The 21,403-nt window shown below is 45.2% G+C and overlaps 1 protein-coding gene across 1 annotated transcript in view; it reads right to left on the bottom strand.

Moving 5' to 3' along the window:
* Positions 1 to 16,871, bottom strand: part of LOC120840651 — a 60,660-nt gene extending 43,789 nt beyond the window's left edge. The window contains exon 1 of the mRNA XM_040211261.1: positions 16,764 to 16,871. Within this exon, the coding sequence (XP_040067195.1) occupies positions 16,764 to 16,871 (108 nt within the window). The remainder of the gene's footprint in view (positions 1 to 16,763) is intronic.
* Positions 16,872 to 21,403: the final 4,532 nt, after the last annotated feature.

The raw sequence follows: 21,403 nt of genomic DNA, 5'->3' as shown, positions 1-21,403 counted from the left end.
CCTGACTTACATGGAGGAAGGACATAAACTAAATCAAGTATAGCCAGGGTTAATGTATGCAGACGACATTGTACTCATATCAGAAAGTCGTGACACAATACAGGAACTGATTAGGATTAGCAGCACGGAAAGGGGGAATTTAGGACTAAAATTTAGTAGGGACAAGTCTGATAAAATAGTTTTCAACGCGGAGATGCGGGAGCCCCTGGAGATACAGGACACGTCGATAGTAGGAAGATGGTACCTAGAAGAACATGAAGATATTGTAAAAAGAAGGGGGCAACGAGATTCGGCTATCATCAAACACAGGGCACTATGGAACTACAATAGATAGGAAGTCGTTAGGGGTGTATGGAAGGAAGTCATGGTGCCAGGACTGTCATTTGGGAATGAGGTATTGCGTATGAGGTCAGAAATCCCGGCAGGTTTGGAGATACAGCAAATGAGTGTGGGCAGGCTAGAAATAGGGGCACATGGAAATACAGCAAATGAGGGAGTACAGGAGGATATAGGTTGGGCACCTTTCGAGAGCAGAGGGGCGATCAGTACAGTAGAATTTGAACAAAGACTAGCTGAAATTTAGGATACACGGTGGGCAGCGAAAGTGTACAAGTACAATCTAGATATGAAAAGTCTAAGCACTACGTGAACAAACCGCACCCGCAAGCTGACATTTAAATACATTCAACAAAATGGAGCCGATCAGAGCATATCAGTAGAAAGGGGAGTAAAGGAAGCTGAGAGAAAATTGTGGGGAGAGGGAACGCAGGGGATGACAGCTTTAACAATATGCAGGGCACAAAACAAGAAATATAGAAGAAACAGCTGTATGGTAATTCAAAGGTGAGCTCTTTGTTGTTTGAAGCTAGAACGGGGGTGCTACAAACAAAAACGTATAGGGCTAAAATCAAGGAAGTGGAGACTCTGTGCGACGTATGTAAGCGCGAAAGGGAAACTATAGAACGTGTAATCTTAAGGTGCATGTGGCTTCGTCCCACCCTCTTGGTGGGGGGGGGGGGGGGTGATGACTACGGATTTGGAGGGGCACTGGGCTTGCGGATATGGATGGAGGAATGGATAGAGAAATAATTTCGGTAACTAAGAGGATATCGGAAGATTAGTGGAAAAGATCTGGGGGAAGGATAAAAAAACAGATAAAAATAAGCAATGTAATCACTTTAAAAATGGGGGTGGGTTGTGTTATAACAAAATGTACACAAATTAAAGAAATAAGGGATGACGAAATGTTAGGCTAGGTGGCGCAAGCTGCCGCCCGTAAAAAAGGGTATAGCTATTACCATCCATCCATTCATTCATTCTTTGTCTTTGTGCTAGTCTATACAAACGAAGCTGGCTAGCTTACTAACCCCTCGAAACGTATTATTGGCGCTGCTAAACTGTAATTTGTGGGACACAGCTATTAGATAGCACTGATGTCACTCTCATCCGCATGTACACTTTTTCGGGGATAGTTCACCTTCTCGTCCTATGGAAGACTTGACTATGTTCTTTTATTTGTATTTTTTTCTATTTTTAGTAGGAAAATAGGAATCGAACGAGCATAATTTTTCGATATTTAGGATGCTTAGAGCCCGTCGAATGACTTTTCACCAAGAACAGTCGATCTCAGAATCGTCTTTAGTGCACCCTTAAGTCAGTACCTGTGTTTGCCTCTTTGTTTGCCTGCCTGTTTGTGTCCTCTTTTTTTCTGCCGTTTGTCTGTCCTCCTGAATAAGTCAATGAAGTGAAAACGATACACAAAATGCCTTGTAGGCCCAGGTACGTACCTCACCAACCCGGACAGCAAAAAGAGGTGGCCAAGAAGAGGCCATGGCCTCACCAGGTGGAGCAGCCAGAGCAGCACTTAGGAGAGCAAATTGAAAGTTAGAGAGACGAGTAACATCAAGGTCTTGATTTGCTTACACGCTTAGGACATACTGTAGCTGCAATAAAGAAAAAGATAGTCACACAACATATCCGAAATGACGTGAAATGCAGTATAAATGAAGCACAATATTTTTTCACAACGTCCATCTAGCCCTATGCTAAGGAGCTAGGTTAGTCAAAATATTCAACCCAATTTCTTTGTTGTAGTAATAGCAGGAAGCATGCATATGCCAAAATAAATGTATGCTACAGCTGCTAATAGGGGGAGATTTCAACAATGCATGCCCTCAAAATGTTCCGTTATTTCATTCCATTGGCAAATCGCTTTCACTTATTTTAGGATTTTCAGACCATCCGCCAATCGCTTTAACTTGATTTATGATTTGTGACAATGCCAACCTGTAGAGGTAATTTCAGCTCTTCCTTGCGGTACTTGCGTAGAGGTGACACAAGGGCTGTGGTCACTACAGCCAGGCTGCTTTATGCACTAAATAAATGAAGACTACCTTTTGAAATCACGCCTTTAATATAGCATTTATTCACATGAGATACTGGCAACCTTACCAACTCTCGTCGTAGCAACCACTCGCATGTGAACTAAGCAATGACTGTATCGTGCTACGCTGCATAAAGAAGTCATGAAATGAAGTCGTCCTGTTCTGTCATCAACCACTTGTTGAGTTAAAAGTCTGGCTATAGTGGTATGACAGCGTTGTCCTGCCGCCAAAAAAGCGACTTTTGAACCTTCTGCTTTTGTGTGCAGAGAGGGTGAAACCCTATTTTCTCAGCAGTGGAGGAGCCTGAAGCATGTGCATAAAAGTACTGGGCAGAGCTTCTCCTGAGCGATCGAATTGCTTTACTAGATTCAGATTGTCACTGCCTGCAACTACACTATCAGCATTTTAGATTGAAAATACATAATTAGATTTTGGCCCACCAGCACTGCCACCTTGTCAGTAAATTAATTTTTGCTCTTATAGAGATCAAAAACAAATTAAGCTTTTCAACATACAGTCAGAGGCGCCTTGGGCAACGACGCTGTTTGTGTCTGTGCGAGGGGGGGGGGGGGGGCAGGCAAACACAGCAGAATCTCGATAATACGAATCTCTCCTCTCCACTCCACTTCACCCCCTCCCCTCATTTAGAGTGTCCCAAATCTTAACCGGCAATGCAATTTGGCACTACACGTCGCGCTATCTAGCGGCTGCAAAATAAAAAAAGAACTGGGTGGGCCTGGACAGACCGGATCGCGGGGAGTGCAGGCAGGCGTATTTAGAAACCACGTGTCAATGTGGCATTTTCGATCAGCACCAGCCTTTTTGGGAACCTTTTTTTTAGAAGTAAATCCCGGCTTCGCGTCTCCATGACCTCAGCGGGTTCCTGTCACATCTCGCCTACTCCTAGGGTTTTCCCAAAAAATGAACGTCGCTACTGCTGCGTTAAAGACTGTCACAGTCACGAAGGCGACTCTAGCGTCAAATTATACCTCTCCCCCTCGAGATCTTGGGAAGCGACACGATAGCAGAAGTGAATCACTGCGGTGCGACGCATCTAGTACGGAAATTCTACAGTAATTGTTGCTGTTGAAGTAAACGAAAATAAATGGGCAGGCTTGTGAAGTAAGCTGACGATCTCGTTTTGCAGACTACTCGGCAAAATAACAATTTTATAACAGTTGTTTTACGAGTCACTTAGACGCCACACAGAGAAATGCGGTGGGAACAATCGGGCTGATTGTTGCTTCGCTGTGACGTCGAGAATCAGGCGATCAGCTGAGAGGCCCGTTAGCCCATCCCGGCAGTCGTAGTTGTACGTGTGCATAGCCGTTCGGCACACGCGCGGTCGTAACTAAAACCTTCCAAACTTGCGAGTTCTCAAATAGTGGATTTTCGTAGCACATAAAGTTTTGTTTCTATCGACAATTAAATTTAATGATGAGTCTGGTAATAAATTTGACGGCATGCAGAAAACAGGATGTGTAAGTTTTTCTTTAGAAAAAGCTCCCCATGTGAAGCGTAAATATCCTTTTCACATGTGCACTTTGTTGCCTGTCACCTTTTCACAACAGGCTTGCATATCACAGTACAGCCATTGTAACGTGCATACTGTTCTCTAGCATGCAGAGTATGTTTCTAATTACTCACATTTTCTAGCCGCGGGCGAGCGCGAGGAAACAGGAAGGGAGTGCCGCACCAGGCTGGGGTCACGCAGAAACGATGGAGCCGTTCTGGCTGGCCTGGCTCATGGCGACTCCTGGAGCGTTCCGCCAGCGAGGTTTGGATCAGGACATTGCCATAGCGGCCTAGGCCATGACGATCCCGGAGTGGTTCCGCAGCGAGACTCGGGCTGTAATAGCCTGGAACAGCTTGCCTACGCAGCGCTGGCGTGGGGAGGACGATCCGCACGCCTGGTCACGGGCTCCGACTGCGAGCTCTGTTCGACGGGCGACAACCCGGGTCAGCCGGCCGCAGTGCCGGCTCTCGAAGACGGACAACTGGGAAGTATTGTAAACTGATTCGCTATCTTCTCCTTGTGTTGTGTCACTCCCTGGGAGACGAGCGAAGCACATGCCGATCGGGTGGCGATTATTGTAGAGCGACCCCACAAGCGGTGAAGACAACTCAAACTGGTGTCCAAATGACAAATCTAGAATATGCTTGCCGGCTGGCTATGATGGATAACAGTGACTTTCGAACTGATAGCCGGCCGGAAACTTTTCTTCTGTAAAGCTATATACTGAGGCTCGAACCCCTCACTCAAGATCAAGCTACATGTGTCTCAGCAGATCTAATATTGCGAAATCCCCGAATCGCAATGCAGCAAGCACAAAAAGAAACAAAGAAATTTCCTTACCTTTTCTCGTGACTTGCTCCCATGACCATTTTTTCTCCATCCGCCGCGGCTGGCGCAGCTGGCGGGTCAAATTGCCCAGTGTACACAGACGCGCCCACGATTCCCACCACTTCTAGCAACACAGACGTTTTCCTTTCATTTTTATTTTTTTAACCCTTTAAGGGTACAGTGTATCTTCAGGATACTTTCAGTATAATAGTAGTTGTTTTTTGAGACCCAAAGCAATACACAAGCTTATGTTTACAAACAAACCGGAGCGCCCCTACCGGACGCCACCGGCGCCGCACATGCGCGATCTAGTGTGGGCAAGAAGCTCGCCGTCGCTGCCGTCGCCCATAAACACACCATTGAAATTTGATGTTGTTGGCGTCGGTGTGAGTCCCCCTGCCCTTTTTAGCGTTGGAATTGTTGATTCTACGTCTTCCTGGCAATTTATGTCTAGTTGAGCGGCCTCAGCGAAATTACCAAGGCTCCTTACACCGCAAAACGTCGCATGACTGATGTGACATGCAGCGATTCATTCCACGTGGACGCCGCAGAATGTACGTTAAAGCCTGATTTGCATGATGAGATTTTCTCTCTCAAGTTTCAGCCGTGACGACGCTCGCGCTGCAAAAGCGTGAGCCGTAGCTCAGATGGTCGACGTTGATACTGAAAATCGCAAGCAGAGTCGGACCCAGTGAATCAGGCATAACAATTCGGTGATGGCCACTGATAACAGTGATCGACATCTCCTTGTACCTACCGTTTGTATCGAGCCTGCTTACCAACCTTCAAACTTAATTTGTTTGAGGCCTGCACTTACTTCTTATTGCAAGTACAGGGCCAACAATTGGTCTCCGGGCCGGTGTCGTCTAAAAGAGCGGACGACAAGCAGCAGCTTTTGAAAGAGTAGACGACAGTTTGAACGATCTGGTGGCCGTTCGAACTTGAAGACGCACTGAACGTAGTCCGCAGGTACAACTTAATGGTTTTCCGGCGCTCATTATGGAACAAAAAAATAAATAAATGTGATGACCACAAGTATCCGTGAATTCAACCCAAAGTGCTTCCCGCTCAAGCAATCCTGGTCCGACGGCGTCTGGTTTATCACTTTCACGGCGCATACACACGTTCTCGGACGAGCCTAGCAGATAAAAACTGATCTGCAGAGCTTTCTCGACTCTTGGTACAGCGCCAGTAGCAGCGGTTTGACGAAAAGGCAGGTTTTCGTCAGGTTCCTTGCAACACAACGCAGGAATACACGTCTCACATGAGGACTTCCGCCCACTGCCCCAGATCGGAAATGCGCCCGACGCGCCACCACCGCGCTGTGACGTAACATATTTGAGTTCTTGGATACTCAGGCGAGATGTTCAACGTATCTTAGGAGATACATTTCTGGTTTTGGTTTCGCGGTCTTGAATTTTCACCGCGAGGGGTTCTCCAGATACTCCGTCGCTCCGTCGGTCGGCTCCAATGTGCATGGCGGCACCCAGGACGCGTATCGTCCATGCCGTGCTACGCACTTCGACCAGCTGTTGCGAAGGTAAGCAGTACTTAGCTCTGAAATATGTTAATTTGCATTTTTAGAAGTTCTGGATTCCATAGCGCAGACGTATTTTACCCTTAAACGTAGGAAAGTCGGGGGAAAAAAGTACGGAGTAGATATGCGTATCGTGGAAGAGAGGACGTCGCATAGTAGCTCTGTGATTTCAGTGTTGTACCCTTCCGTGCTTAGATTTGGCAGTGTTTCGGTAGTTTTTAAATTGATAAATGTTTAGCCAGGTACATAGATTGGGCAGTAGTTTAGGGGCGGGCGGTCGCTTTCAATTTTACATTCCTATGCATGAGGAATAAGCTGCAATTGTCGGAAGAAAGCTCCCCGTTTGGCGTGGTTTAGTTCATCCCTATGTTGACCAATTTACTGATGAGCAAAGCTATACGCAACCCGTAGTGCACTTCGGCCAGAAATGGCTATACGCACTACGCAAAACTCGTATCAAACGAAAGTGTCCACTCATGTTACGTGCAACTGCGATATGCAAATAAACTTTTTTTGTTGAGAAAAAAAAACAGTGGTATAGCATAGTAGTAAGGTGTCGGCTTCATATGTAAGTGGAGGCGGGTTCGATCCTCGGTGAGATTACTTTTTTTTTTTTTCATTTCTTTTCTTGGAACATTTTGTTTTGTCGAGGCATTTGGCGATATTTACGACATATTGTTTTTACTATAAACACTGAAAGCAGAAAAAAAATGTCTACGAAACTTTGCAGCACTAAATGATATGGGACTCCCTTTCCGGAAGTGCGATCGGGGACAGCGGGGCTTGGGTTGCCGGCTGGAAGCCGAGAAGTGGCGTGTATTGGTTAAGTTTTCTAATTCGCAGCCACGGACTGTCGCCGCGAAGCGGCGTGAACGAAGGCGGGGGCTGTGTTAATGAGATCCCCAGGGATACACGCGCCGTTCGAAAAGGGTGGCCCTAATGACATGAGCTCTCCGCGTAGTGCGTATAGCCATTTCGACCGAAGTGCACTAGGTAGTGCGTATAGCTTTACTCTTACTGATTGAATTTTACCCCTGCTCTTTTCTTTCAGGTTTTGCATTCTACTGCTGCCTGGTGAAAATTTCATCAGGATCTTTCTACCAGACGCGAAGTCGCGATCATCCCTGTGTGGTTTTGATTCCGGAAAGTGGTACAGTGTCCGATGCAGGATCTGGTGATAGTGAAGTGAGTGACGAAAACGGAGGAGAACTTGCCAACGAAGGGCCTAAGAACATAACTTCCTAGTGATAGCGAAACTGAAGGCGGAACCTCCCGCCTTCCCAGTTCTGTCAACATCAAGAAAGAAACAAAAGTCACCGCCGCAAGTTTTCGACTGGCGAAAAAAAGACCGGTGTTTTGTGAAGCCTGCGGAACCCGTGTTTACGGCCTCTGATGATGTCAAAAGAATACTGAAATATTTTCAAGTGTTCATTGATGACAAGCTGCTGACGAAGATTGTTGACAAAACAAACCTCTATTCTGTCCTTCAGGCTGGAGTGTATGGGTAAACTTTTGTTACACTCTGTCAGCATGCTTGCGCAAAGTACATATTATTCGAACTGAATTGTTGCATCCCCCCTTGAATTAAGGACCTTATGAAGCCAAATGTGGTGTTTCAGCTCTATATGTCTTATTTATTTTACAAGAGAACATGTTTTCATTTAACTTTAGATGTATATTCGTAATGTATACACACCAGAGGCACCCTGGTGTGCATGTCAGGCCAGATTAGTGTGCCGTGGTGTGCACATTAGACTGGACTAGTGCGCCGTAGTGTGCACGTCACGCCATCCAAGTGTGCTGTGGTGTGCAGATCAGACCAGCATAGTGTGTTTTAAAGTGCACATCAGACCACACTAGGATTGTGTGATGGGCACACCAAACCAGCCTAACGTGTTCTGGTGGGCAAACTAGAACATTCTAGAGGGTTTTCTGTGCGCACCAGAACACACCAGGCCGGTCTGATGTTAACACCACAAAACAATAGGACACACCAAACCGGTCTGGTAGATTTTTCAATAGGGCAGCATAGCTTTTCATGATTGAGATTCTACTTTCCAGTCACTAAGATGTGCACATTATGCCCGTCGCTAAGGTAGATGCTAAGACGTTACATAACTTTCTACGAATGCTTCTTGTGGAGCCAGAGTCTTCAGGTTTTATGGTCATTGCACTCATCTCGGAACACAAAACGATCAATCGCAAAACAATGACATTTTGTTCTAGCCCTCCTGACTTCAAGATTGTTTATCAGCACCCAGCTGATCCATCACCTACTTTATTTTTCGTTTTCGACCCTGTTCACCTGCTGAAGTGTGTTACAATCAACTGCATCAATCAGCGACAATCTGTGAGGAGCCTGTACTTCCCAAACCCAAAACGTGCTGAGCAGAAACCTGAAATTCTGACGGCTTCTCTTTGCCTTTTATGTCATTTGCACAAATCTGAACACAATGAGCTTTTAAAGTTGGCAAAAACACAATCTTTGAAGGCACTAAATCAATCTAACATAGAATGGCGGAATGTGAAGCTAGCATATCGGATCTTAACTTGTCTGCTGTCTCATCACTTCGCGCTAGCAGACTTTAGCGCGCAACTGGAACAGCTGTGTACATCATTATGATCCTCACATGGTGGAACGTGGTGAACGTGAAAACACCAAACAAGGGACAAGGCTGAGGGACGACTTACAAGGACCTGTAACAGCTAAGGCATGTTCCCAGTTTTTGGTCCAGAAGAGCACATGGCAGTGGCTGGACTACTGAGAAGTGTTGACCCGTGATGCCCGTCATTTGACGCGGAAAACCCACACAACTTTTTGCTCCCCTACTCACGCCCTCCGCGAAATTGCTGTGTATTGCTTAGTGGAACTTGGAATGCAGTGTGTTATTCTGGAAATATTGAACGTGCAAAGCATGGCACTTAAACAAAAATGCGGCAATCAGCTGTGCATGGTTTCTTGCTTAAGCGATCCAATTCAGAACGATTATCTATTGCACATCATGTGTTGCGATAGTTGAAATTTAGAATCTGTGGCGTTAGCGCGACCACCCGCATGTTATCGCTGGGAAGAGCGAGCGCCTACAACATCCCTGCGCGGCGAAACCGGCTTCCATAATGATATCTCTTGCGTGATGTCACGCCGGCGTGCGGAGGCCATCTTTCTTCTTGGTGGTGCTGGTCTAACCCTGGCCATAACAAACAAGGTCTTGGTGTTAAGCCTAACCCTGGCCCTGATACGGAGGTTCTTTTTTTTTCAGCAAATTCATGCTGGACAAACGCAAATGGCTGAGGATCTTCACCTTATGAAAATCGACAAGAAAGTTTAGATGCTAGGCTTGAAGGCTGCAAAACCGGTTTGGTTTATATCGTGTCGGGCTCGTGCAGGTATCTAATCTTGTTAGGCAAGTGTAATCTTTGGAAGTAAAAAGTGCTGCTCCCAAGACAGCGGTCTCTCAGCTTACAGATAAGAACCACGATATTGAAATATCATCCCCACAGAAATTATTTGGTGGCATCGGGGCTCCTGGGACAAATGAATGAATTCCTTCGGTTGCTAGATGCTAAGATATTTATTTGCTGTATTCAAATTTGCTTGTAACTTGCGATGGCACAGAACGCTGTCATCGCTTTGGTTCGTTTGCAGAAGGTAATACCAGGCCTGTAATAATTAAGGTATTTTCAAGATAAAACTCGCATCCTCAAAAATGCCCATAAACTTAAGGGCACTCGGATCCTTTTCGTCGAAGATTTCCCACCACGTGTCCCTAATATTTGTGAAGAGCTTTTTTCAGTAATGCTGAATTTAGAAAAAGTGGCGCCAAAGTTAGTCTCCGTTACGACCCCGCCATTGTTGGAACCGTTCAAAACTCATGGGATGCAACAAATCAAAAACCGGGAAAGGTTCTTTGTGTGGCACAATCCCGAGGTCTAGATTGACACATAAGGAATAAACTGTTTTTTATAATCCACATTAGTGCTAGAAGCCTTTTACCCAAGTCCAACGGGTTTTTCCACATTTCATCTTCATATCCACGGGACGTAACATGTGTAACAGAAAACCTTTTTACACGTTGCTATTCCTGATTGTGAATTTACAGTTCCTAATTGCAACGTAGTACGATGTGACAGATATTCCAGAGGCGGGGCTGCTGCATTATTTTTAGAGGGCTTAGCTTCTTTTTTTTAAATTTACCTTACACTGAATCTTTACGGTGCGAGGTGCAGCTCGATTCAGAAATAGAACCTCTACAATTTTCAACTCATCGTACTTGGTGAGGGTCATTTGCGATGATCTCGTGAATTTAGCACTGTCATTGTATTAAGTAAGGTTTGTTAAAGTTAAAGCCAGAGATGACTTCATTGTAGATGGTTGAGCGTGTTGGTTATTAATTCACGATAAGGAAAGAGGGACATTTAAGACAAACAGACAAGACAGGCTTTCGACTTTCAACAAACGTTTACTGGCTTGACTTCGCCTCCTGAAGCTCGACGGGGGTCGTCGGGGAAGTAGAGAGGGAGGATGGAGGGTGAGGGAAGCGCGAGCCAGCTCGCAGCTAAGCGTTCATAGCAGAAGGGGGGTCTGCTGAGTGTCAATCGACACGTCGCCGTTACACGCAGCCCCGAGTGCAGGCGGAACCCTCTTGGGGAAAGAAGGGAGGAGGGAGGGAAAGGGCGACGGAGAGGAGGAGGAGAAGAAGATGTGCCGGCGGTGCTCTCTTGGGGAAGGAAGGGAAGGCGGGGGAGGCGCTGAGAAGAGAAGGAGAAGAAGATACGCGAATTTAGAATTTTATGTCTTTGGAAGAGCCCTCTCGCCCCGCAGGAAGCGAATCTCTCGATCAGAAAGAGAAAGGGATGGGCTGGACAGGTTTGAGACTGAAGATTTGATATGTAGGAACTCAAGGATTTCCCTGCCGAATCGAGATTTGTGTCCGCCGAGAATTTTGGTTTTCGAGAACTCGGGGGTGCACGAGGGGCAGTCTTTTTTTGGCGTGAACCGCGACTGGATGGAAGGAGTCCGAAGAAGGAGACAAGGTCTCCTTGGCGTGCTCCCGGAGACGGTCATTCACGCACCGCCCCGTCTGGCCGATGTACTCGGCCCCGCACACAAGTGGAACACTATACACCTTTTCCCTTGTGCAGGGCCGGAAGCACTGCGCGTGTTTTTTTGTGCATGTGGATGGGGGCTCTAGGTTGGTTACTCGCCTGCACATGCCTCCCAATTTAAATTTACATGTGAAAAGAACTCTGGTGCCGAATCGAAGTGCAAGCGCGCGGAGTCGGTGTGCCGTGTTGTGGGAGTACGGGATGCACGCAGGGCGGGCAGACCGGGTCCCGGAGGGAGCCTCCTTTGGGCGGCTCCTCGACTGCAGGATGAGTTTCTTGCTGCGTTAAGGGCTCCCTTGAGGTGATTGATTTCATTCGACCCTTGCATTCTAATCAGGGCCAGTACATGTTCTCGCTGGATGTCGAGGACATGTATTACAATCTCGACCTCAAAATCCTTCTAAGCTCTGTTTCTGAGGCAATTGACCTACATGGACTCACGACGTTTCAAAACGCGTCTGGAATCCCGGTCGGAGGCTTCCTCGATCTCCTCCAGCTCTACCTGGAACCCACTCTGGTTGAGCACGAAGGAAGGGTTTTCATTCAGAAATCGGGTGTGTGTATCGGTTCCTGCCTCGCGCCGATCCTCAGCGAAATTTATCTCTTTTTTGTGGACCGCGCGGTGCAGGAGCATCTTGCTCGCTCGGGTAATGAATGTAGGATCTTTCGGTACGTTGACGACTCTCTGGTTCTTCATCCTGTCTCCAACTCAGATGTTCCCATCCTTCAGGCATTCAAAACTCACGCCAGTGGCCTCACCTTCAAAAGGGAAGACCCTACTCAGGAGGGTCTTCAATTTCTCGATCTTCGACTGACCCACTCGTCTCACGGTCTTTGCTGGTCTTTTCAACAGCGTCCCCAGAAACCTGTAGTCCCCTTATCTAGCCATCATTCAAAAACCGTTAAGTCCGAAATTGTCCAGTCTCTCCTTTCCTCCTCGTGCAAAAAGTCCTGCGATCATAAAATCAGAGGGAGCCTGTCGCTGCAGGCCACCAGGCTCAGGAGGGCGGGCTACCCGGTGGACCTTTTAGATAACGTCAGCAAGAAACTCATCCTGCAGTCGAGGAGCCGCCCAAAGGAGGCTCCCTCCGGGACCCGGTCTGCCCGCCCTGTGTGCATCCCGTACTCCCACAACACGGCACACCGACTCCGCGCGCTTGCACGTCGATTCGGCACCAGAGTTCTTTTCACATGTAAATTTAAATTGGGAGGCATGTGCACGCGAAAAAACCAACCCAGAGCCCCCACCCACATGCACAAAAAAACACGCGCAGTGCTTCCGGCCCTGCACAAGGGAAAAGGTGTATAGTATTCCACTTGTGTGCGGGGCCGAGTACATCGGCCAGACGGGGCGGTGCGTGAATGACCGTCTCCGGGAGCACACCAAGGAGATCTTGTCTCCTTCTTCGGACTCCTTCCATCCAGTCGTGGTTCACGCCAAAAAAGACTGCCCCTCGTGCACCCCCAAGTTCTCGAAAACCAAAATTCTCGGCGGGCACAAATCTCGATTCGGCAGGGAAATCCTGGAGTTCCTACATATCAAATCTTCAGTCTCAAACCTGTCCAGCCCTTCCCTTTCTCTTTCTGATCGAGAGATTCGCTTCCTGCGGGGCGAGAGGGCTCCTCCAAAGACATAAAAAGTCTAAATTCGCGTATCTTCTTCTCCTTCTCTTCTCAGCGCCTCCCCCCCCCCCTTCCCTTCCTTCCCCAAGAGAGCACCGCCGGCACGACTTCTCCTCCTCCTCTCCGTCGCCCTTTCCCTCCCACCTCCCTTCTTTCCCCAAGAGGGTTTCGCCTGCACTCGGGGCTGCGTGTAACGGCGACGTGTCGATTGACACTCAGCAGACCCCCCTTCTGCTATGCACGCTTAGCTGCGAGCTGGCTCGCGCTTCTCTCACCCTCCATCCTCCCTCTCTAAGGCGAAGTCAAGCCAGTAAACGTTTTGTTGAAAGTCGAAAGCCTGTCTTGTCTGTTTGTCTTAAATGTCCCTCTTTCCTTATCGTGAATGACTTCATTCTTCATCTTATTTCTTTATTCACAACTTTACAAACCTAGGTCAATATTGCGCAGGAATTGAAGCAATTTCCGATTACACAGCAATTTTTGGGACCCTCAAACATCCTGTCAACTGTATATACCCCGGAATCTTAACGGTAATATATTTTAACAGGACTGACAATGCAGCTATGAAGGATAAATTTTGTTTTTCTTTCAATATCTTTTGTGCTATGAGTACACACGCAGATGCCAATGCGCTGCTTAGTCATTTCAACCTTCTTGTGGATAAATGTATGAACAATTTTGTACCTTTTACAAAGACCAATACAAATATTTCGTAACCTATGATTAGAAGAAAGGTAGTACAGTTTATGCGGAAACAAGCAGGAAACTTTCTATGAAATGCAGTGCAGCCTCGACAGACAACGCTTTGTTTGAGGGTTTAAAATAATCTTTAAACAATATGTTACCAACTACATTAACGTAACTCTGATTAAATATATGACTTCAACTCATGTCGATTTCTGGAGGATTATCCTGCTAAAATAAAATAGAGCGCAAAGGTTTATTATATGGTTTGATTGTGTTAGTTAAACAGCAGTGACTGGTACCTCTTTTACCGAATACTTGATTTCGGTATTTAGTTGCAATAGTTATTACGTTTCACATTTCTCCTGTGACAGAACCTTTAATAGGATGTTAACATTAGCGTATTTGGTGTTATTAATACACATATGAAGCTGGATCGCAAAAAGAGCCTGGGCCCTAATAAGATCTCCAATTTATTTCTGCGCCGTTATTAACTTTAAACGCCAATGTACTTATCTGTATTTTTTGTTCTATATATTTCTAGTGCAACCGTACCTCGACTATCAAAGTCAGACAAAATTAATTCCCTATAAATCCGGTAGCAAACAAGTTGTTACTAAATCTAGACCCATTTCATTGACTTGATGTTCTTGCAAGCTTCTTGAACACATAGTCCATAAACATATCTCTAGAACTCGTGGCTAATTGGATTCTCTGTCTCCAACAACATGGTTTTCTTCCTGGCTACTCTATCTCTACCCAGCTACTATATTTCACCCGAAACTTTTCTCTTGCCATAGTTAAAAAAGGGCAGCTAGATGCCATCTTTATAAACTATTAAAATCTTTTGTTACAGTTCCACATCGTAAGCTTCTTTAAAGACTGCAAATGATATGAAAAACTCACGGATAATTAATTGGATCACTAATTACCTTAAGATATCAGCTTGTTTGATATAGGGACGTTTATTCTTGTAACTTCTCGGTTACTTTTTGGTGTCGGGCAGGGTTCTGTTTCAGGACCACTTTCTTGCTTTATTTTAATGACGTTGCTAACCATATTCATGTTAAGACAGGAATTCATGCTGAGGAATGCATTCTATACAATGAAATCAGTTTCTTATATGATCATGCCTTGCTAAATGACTATTTTATCATTTCTAAATTACAGCAACAAGTGGCAGATGGAAATTAACTTTGAAAACATTTGTGTTTATGACGTTCACTTTCAAGCAGACCACGTTTTTTTGTTTTTGAGTTATGGGACATACACTATAATTTTGCGCCAAGTGTGTGAATATAAGCATTTTGGGAATTTTATTTACTTTATGTCTTAAATTAAACAGGTACATTCTTTTATCTGCTCTCGAGCTTTGCGAAGACTGGGTTATATTACTAGAACTTTAAAGCCTTTAACTAGGGGAGTTAAAATTACCGCGAACAGAGCCCAAATTAGACCTATGTTAGAATATGGCCGTGTGGTCTGGGACCCGTATTTCAAGGGAGATATTGAGCTGCTTGACGCAATACAAGCAAAGAAAAACAGATTTAGTTTTAATAAACATTATTGTACATTTTCGACAACACTGTCAATGACAGTCATTGGACTTGAAGCCTTGGATTCAAGAGGTGTTATGGAACGACTAGAGCTGCTGCAAATGAGAGCAACTAAGAACTGTGTAGTTATTTTGCAAAAACTAACTTGCCTCCATCACTCAATCGCGCACTCGTAGCTTCCATCCTCTAGGTGTTGTACCGTACACACGCCATCTCAATAGTTTCAAATACTATTTTTTTCCGAGGACCACAGGTGCTTGGAACAACACTGATGGAGATATTCTTTCACATGACTGAGAAATTTATATAACAAGTGCACAAGGCTTATGTTGGTATATGTATTATCTTAGGACGCAGCTCTTAAGCACCCGCTTCAGGCTTGAGCGGCGTTGCCGTCCCTGTCGGCACCGGCGTCGGCGTAACCCCGCGGTGCATTATGGGACATTTCCCATGATGCAACGCGCGGGGAGGAGGAGGAGGAGGGAGAAGGACATGGAGGAGGATGAGAGGGAGTGGAGGAGGAGAAGGACGGGAAGGACGGGAGGGGGAGGAGAGGGAGGAGGAGGGGGAAGAGTGGAAGGGAGGAGGAAGAGAAGAGGGAGGCGGAGGAGGAGTAGGGGACGTGGAGGAAGATGAGGGAGGAGGGGAGGAGGAGTAGTAGGGAGGCTGAGGCGGAGAGGAGGGAAAAGGGGCATACCCTCTCCTCAGTACCCTTACCTCCTCCTAGAGAGCTGCGCTCGAATTCGGTGTTACAGGGTCTTGTGAACGGCTTTCGTTTTTTAGAACGCAGCTCTCAGGCGCCCGTGTCCGGCTTGAGTGGCGTCACCGTTAGCGTAACTGCGCGGTGCATTATGGGACGCGTGACTTCACCGATGACGTCATCAGTGACGTCATTGATGACCTCATCGGCATCCGCATCGTCATCGTCATCGTCTCTGATGACGTCATCAGTGACGTAATTTATGACGTCATCGGCATTGTCATCGTCACTGGTGCCTTCCTCAGTGACTACAACAATAACGTAATCGGCATCCGCATCGTCATTGTTCCTGGTGACGTCCTCAGCGACGTCACTGATGACGTTGTTGGCATCCGCATCGTCATCGTCATCGTCACTGATGACATCATCCTCATCGTCACGTGACTTCGTAGGGGTCACTTGACCCCCGTGAGGTCACGTGACCCTTGTGAGACGACGGCGACGCCGCTCGGAGGGAGGAATAGCAGACCGGCTTTCATTTTTTTAACCAATTTTTAACCATTTGTAATGTTTTTCTATAGGATACATACTTAATTCATCTTGTCTGTTTTAATGGCATGCAATGTATGTATTCTTTTCATCTCCTGCGATAACCTATCGAACGAGGCGGTATTGAAAAAAAAATAAATACATAAATAAATTTATGTACATGGAGCCCAGAGCACTGCACCATGTGCAGTTATTTCCCCTTCAGAGCGTGTTCCGTTGAACAAACTCCGAGCGTTGGCCCACGTAGTAGGGACACTCTCATTTGATCAGATTCACTTACCGTGGTCACCTCGGCAGGATAACCGTAATCGCAAGGTATACCAATGTCAAAAGCACCTGCTCCGCTCCCCTTGGTGAACCACCACACAGCCATGGAAAATGATATCATCAGCGATGATCTCTTGAAGACATCTTTCTGCAAACTTGTGTAGTGTAGGGCGTGCTTCTATGAAAATACACAAATACAGATGTGAAAACATTTCAAAAAGTGTTCAGAACACAGAAAACATAGGCCGCATGCAGCTCACGAAGATTTTTTTTTTCGGAGGCAGCGCGAAAATTCTTTGCGGTGTTATTGAAGTCTAAACACTGCATTTTTCGATTAGTGACTGCTTATCATATTTATTGTAATATCATGTGCCTGCGAGGCTTCCAGTATACAATAGTGCACAGGAAATGTGCGCAGAGGGGAACGCTGTTTTTACTACTGTACCTGAGCCACGTTTATACTGTAGCCAAGTTAGACATCGGATATTCGGTGGTGGATATTGCCTACAGTTGGCAAAGCAATGGTGAGCGTCATGTTTAAAGAACGCAAGGCTCTTTTGCCAATCATGGTCGTGGCACAGCACGGAAGAAGCTTGATGGGACCAAACTGGTTTCGACCGCTAGGCATTGAGTTACACGGCTTCCGACACCCCAGCATGTCCGACGAAGCGCTAACAGCGCGGTTTTCTGAGGTTTTTCGCACCGATTTGCCCGGATTCAAGGGAGCTCCGATCCACATCGAGCTCAACGACGTGCAACCCAAGTTTTTAAAGAGTCGGCCAGTGCCGTTCGCCCTTCGAGAGGATGTGACCAAGGAGCTAGACCGCCTGGAGAAGCAAGGCATCCTGGAGCCGACCCAGTACTCCGACTGGGCCACACTGCTCGTCGTGGTGAGAAAGAAAAACAAAACTTTACGCCTGTGCGGTGATTATCGTAGCACAGTTAACAAGGCGGTTAAGAGCAACGTCTATCCACTACCAACAGTCACCGAGTTGGTCGCCAGTCTAGGCTCAAATAAGATATTCACGCAACTAGACCTAGCCCAGGCATATCAGCAGCTCGTACTTGACAACGAGTCATCACAAGTCCTCACCGTGAATACGTTTAAAGGACTGTACGAAGTTCGCAGAGTTCCTTTCGGTATATCTGTCGCACCAGGATTGTTCCAGCGTGTTGTCGACAGCTTACTGTCACGTATACCAGGAGTCGTCGTATATCTTGACGATATCGTTATCTCGGGCTCGATCGTGGCGGAGCATGATGGAAGATTAAGAGCAGTCATGCAGCGGTTGCAAGACTCGCGTTTCCGGGTAAACAAAGACAAATGCGAGTTCGGTAAAACAAGCATAGAGTACTTGGGTCACCGAATTAATTCCACTGGCATTCACCCAAGTGAAGAAAAATTGACTGCAATCAAGATTGCGCCGAGCCCAAAGAACAAAAAAGAACTAAAAGCTTTTTTGGGACAAGTCAACTTTTACAGCAGATTTCTTGAAGGGAAAGCTGAAGTTGCCGAGCCGTTGCATCACCTTCAAGACCAAGAAAGAAAACTAGCGTGGACGCGGGAGCATGTCTGCCGCAGAGGAGCCTAAGGAATGTTTAGCCTGCTTGAAACAAATTGCACCAATGAGCCAATCTATGCAATGTTACGAGCGTAAAAATTCTTACCACGTGGGTAATTGCGCAGGGGTAAACAAAACGAAACTCAAAAGCATGGAACACGCAAAGCTGTTTTCTTGGCAGTGCTTAACTTGTACAAGACATAAACAACGACAATCCGCGCAAAATGGCGGTCAGGCAGCAGTATCACTTCAAAGAACTGTGGAACGAAATGAAGCAGCTATAGCAATACAGTTAGCAGAAACAAACCAGAAGCTGACGGAAGTATTAGCTAGAGTCAAATACATTGAAAGAAAACTAAATCTACAATCTGTAAAACATGACACAATGATCCAAAAACTGGATAAACAAGAAAAGACTACCGAAACGATAGAGAGCACTACCATCATGCTCTCGAGCCAGTATGGTGAATTAATAAAAAAGATCGATTCCTTGACATATGTCACCAACGACCTAAAAAAAGAACAGGCCAGATCGAAAAACTTGCTGACGAAAGGGACGCAAGAATACAGGAGCTAGAATGGGCTTTGGAAAAGGCAGAACAGTACTCAAGACGAAATAACATCGAAATTCACGGAATTGCTCAGAGTCATCAAGAAGATATTTCAATAATCGTAAAAAAATATAGCAGCAAAGCTCTCCTTATCTATACCGCAGCCTGAAAAGATTGAATCAATGCACAGACTGAGGGCCAGGGAGGGTAAGATACTTCCTATTCTCTTAAGATTCAATGACAGGTCAGAAAGAGACCAATGGATGACGAAGCGCACTGCACTAAAGAATGAGCGGGTCTATATTAATGAAAACCTCACGAAACTGCAACGATGGCTGTTTTGGAAAGCGAAAGAATGTGCGAGAGAAAGAGGGCACACATACGTCTGGATGAAAAACGGAAAAATATTGGTGAGGCAAAGGGAAGGGGCGGCTGCACTTCGTGTTGACAGTGAGAGTGATTTAAATAGACTACGATAACATGATGGCCTCTTTTGATACCTTTAACGACTGGGAGACACAAACGGAATATGTGATAGCGGATGAAGGAAATGGAAGTAGAATCCTTCAAGTTATTCATAATAATGTCCGAAGCTTGCAAAAACACTGGGATGAATTGAATGTTTACATAAAGGATTCACTAGAGCATACCAATATAATAATCCTCACGGAAATAAACGTTGAAGCAAATGAGCCCTTACCATTTAGCCTAGATGGGTTTAATGCGATAATTGTACGCCAAAATAGAAGAAGAGGGAGAGGAATACTTATAATCATTAAAAACACTTGGCTGTACGAACGCATTGAAGTGTCCCTGCATCAGGCAGAGGTTATGGTGATAAATATGAAGAAAAGTGACCTATCGTTTACTTTAGGCGCGGTATACAGGCCACCGAGTGGTAATATAAGTGTATTTAACGTCGAGTTGGTGAAACTTTTAACCATGTTTAACAATAATGACCATATTATATTAGCAGGAGACTTCAACACCGACGTTATGTGTCCTAGTAGAACCGGAGTCACGGAATACCTCGACATACTGTACAGTTATGGATTACAAAACATCATTGATGCTTACACAAGAGAAGAATACCTGGCAGAAAAAAATTACAAAAAACGTGCATTGATCACATAATAGTGCGAACGAGCAATTTCAAGTTTCTTGCAGGAATCATTAAACAAAAAGTAGCCGATCACTTTTTCGTCACTCTAAAAAAAGTGGGCAATCAAAATTTCTATAGGAAGCGGCAGGAATATAAACATATACTGGGCAACTGGAAGGTAGACCACAATATAAAAAAATTCGACTGGGACGATCTGTTAAACCTAGACCAAATCTCTCTATACAAAGCAGTAGTCAAAAAGTTCAGGAACATATATGAGGGGTCTATGAAAAGTGTTAAATTTGAACAGAGAAAGCCGGGGAACAACTGGATGGACCAAGAAATACAAGAACTAAGCTCCGAAAAATGTACGCTGTGGAATAGATGTAAACAAAATCCAGATGATAGGATATTAAACGAAGAGTTTAGAAAAGTACGAAATAGGTTGACGGCAAAAATTCGGTTGGCAAAAGAGAAATTCCATTCAATGCAATTAAAACAGTGCGGACAAAATCTCAGGAAAACTTGGGACGTTGTGAATCAAATAATTGGAAAGCCTCCAAAAGACAGCGTAGATGATTTCATACAGAAAAACTTTGGTGAACACAACATTAATAAGTTAAGCAATGAATTTAATAGGACATTCGTTAAAGAGGTTCAAGACTTACGTGACCAATCAAAGAACGCTGCAGAAGGCCCTAAACTAAGGAGAAGCCAACATAACTCGGCGTTTTTCCTCAAATGTCAGAATCAGATCTAAAAGATATACTTGAGAAAATGACGACGACGAAACCGGCGGGTTTTATCAAATAAGAATTCGGGACATACGACTTAACTATGACAGTTTCAAAAAAGTTTTGCTTGCAATATTAAATGGAATTTTCGATACAGGAACTATTCCTAATGAAATGAAAGTTTCCATCATTAGACCAATACACAAAAAAGGAAACAAAAAAGAAGTAACCAATTATCGAACAATTGCTTTGTTATCTGCGATTTCACAAATAATGGAAAAGTTTGTCTTTAAACATATGACATCGTTCTGTGAGAAGTTTTCGCTGATAAATAATTGCCAGTACGGCTTCCGGCACGGGAAAAGTACGACACTGCTGCTTGAGGACATAACGGAGTTTATTAATAGTAAACTAGATAATAATGAAATAGTACTTGGACACTTCTTAGATCTGACAAAAGCCTATGACACAATAGAATATGAAATATTACTAAACAAATTAGAAAAACTGGGTTTCCGGGGACCGTTCCAAAAATTCTTCAAAGACTACTTTTACAACAGGGCACAAAGAGTCAAGATCGGGAATAATGTTAGTGACGCAGCATATCCCACCTGTGGCATTCCTCAGGGTTCGGTTTTAGGACCAATGCTATTCAACATCTACGTGAATGACTTAGGTGCCCTACCTCTGAAATCCAAACTTTA

Source organism: Ixodes scapularis, unplaced genomic scaffold (genome assembly GCF_016920785.2).
Source record: "Ixodes scapularis isolate PalLabHiFi unplaced genomic scaffold, ASM1692078v2 PGA_scaffold4__175_contigs__length_147842914, whole genome shotgun sequence".
In the NCBI taxonomy this organism is placed as follows: domain Eukaryota; kingdom Metazoa; phylum Arthropoda; class Arachnida; order Ixodida; family Ixodidae; genus Ixodes; species Ixodes scapularis.
Note: the sequence above shows the minus strand (reverse complement) of the source record. Positions and strands in the feature narration are given on the sequence as shown.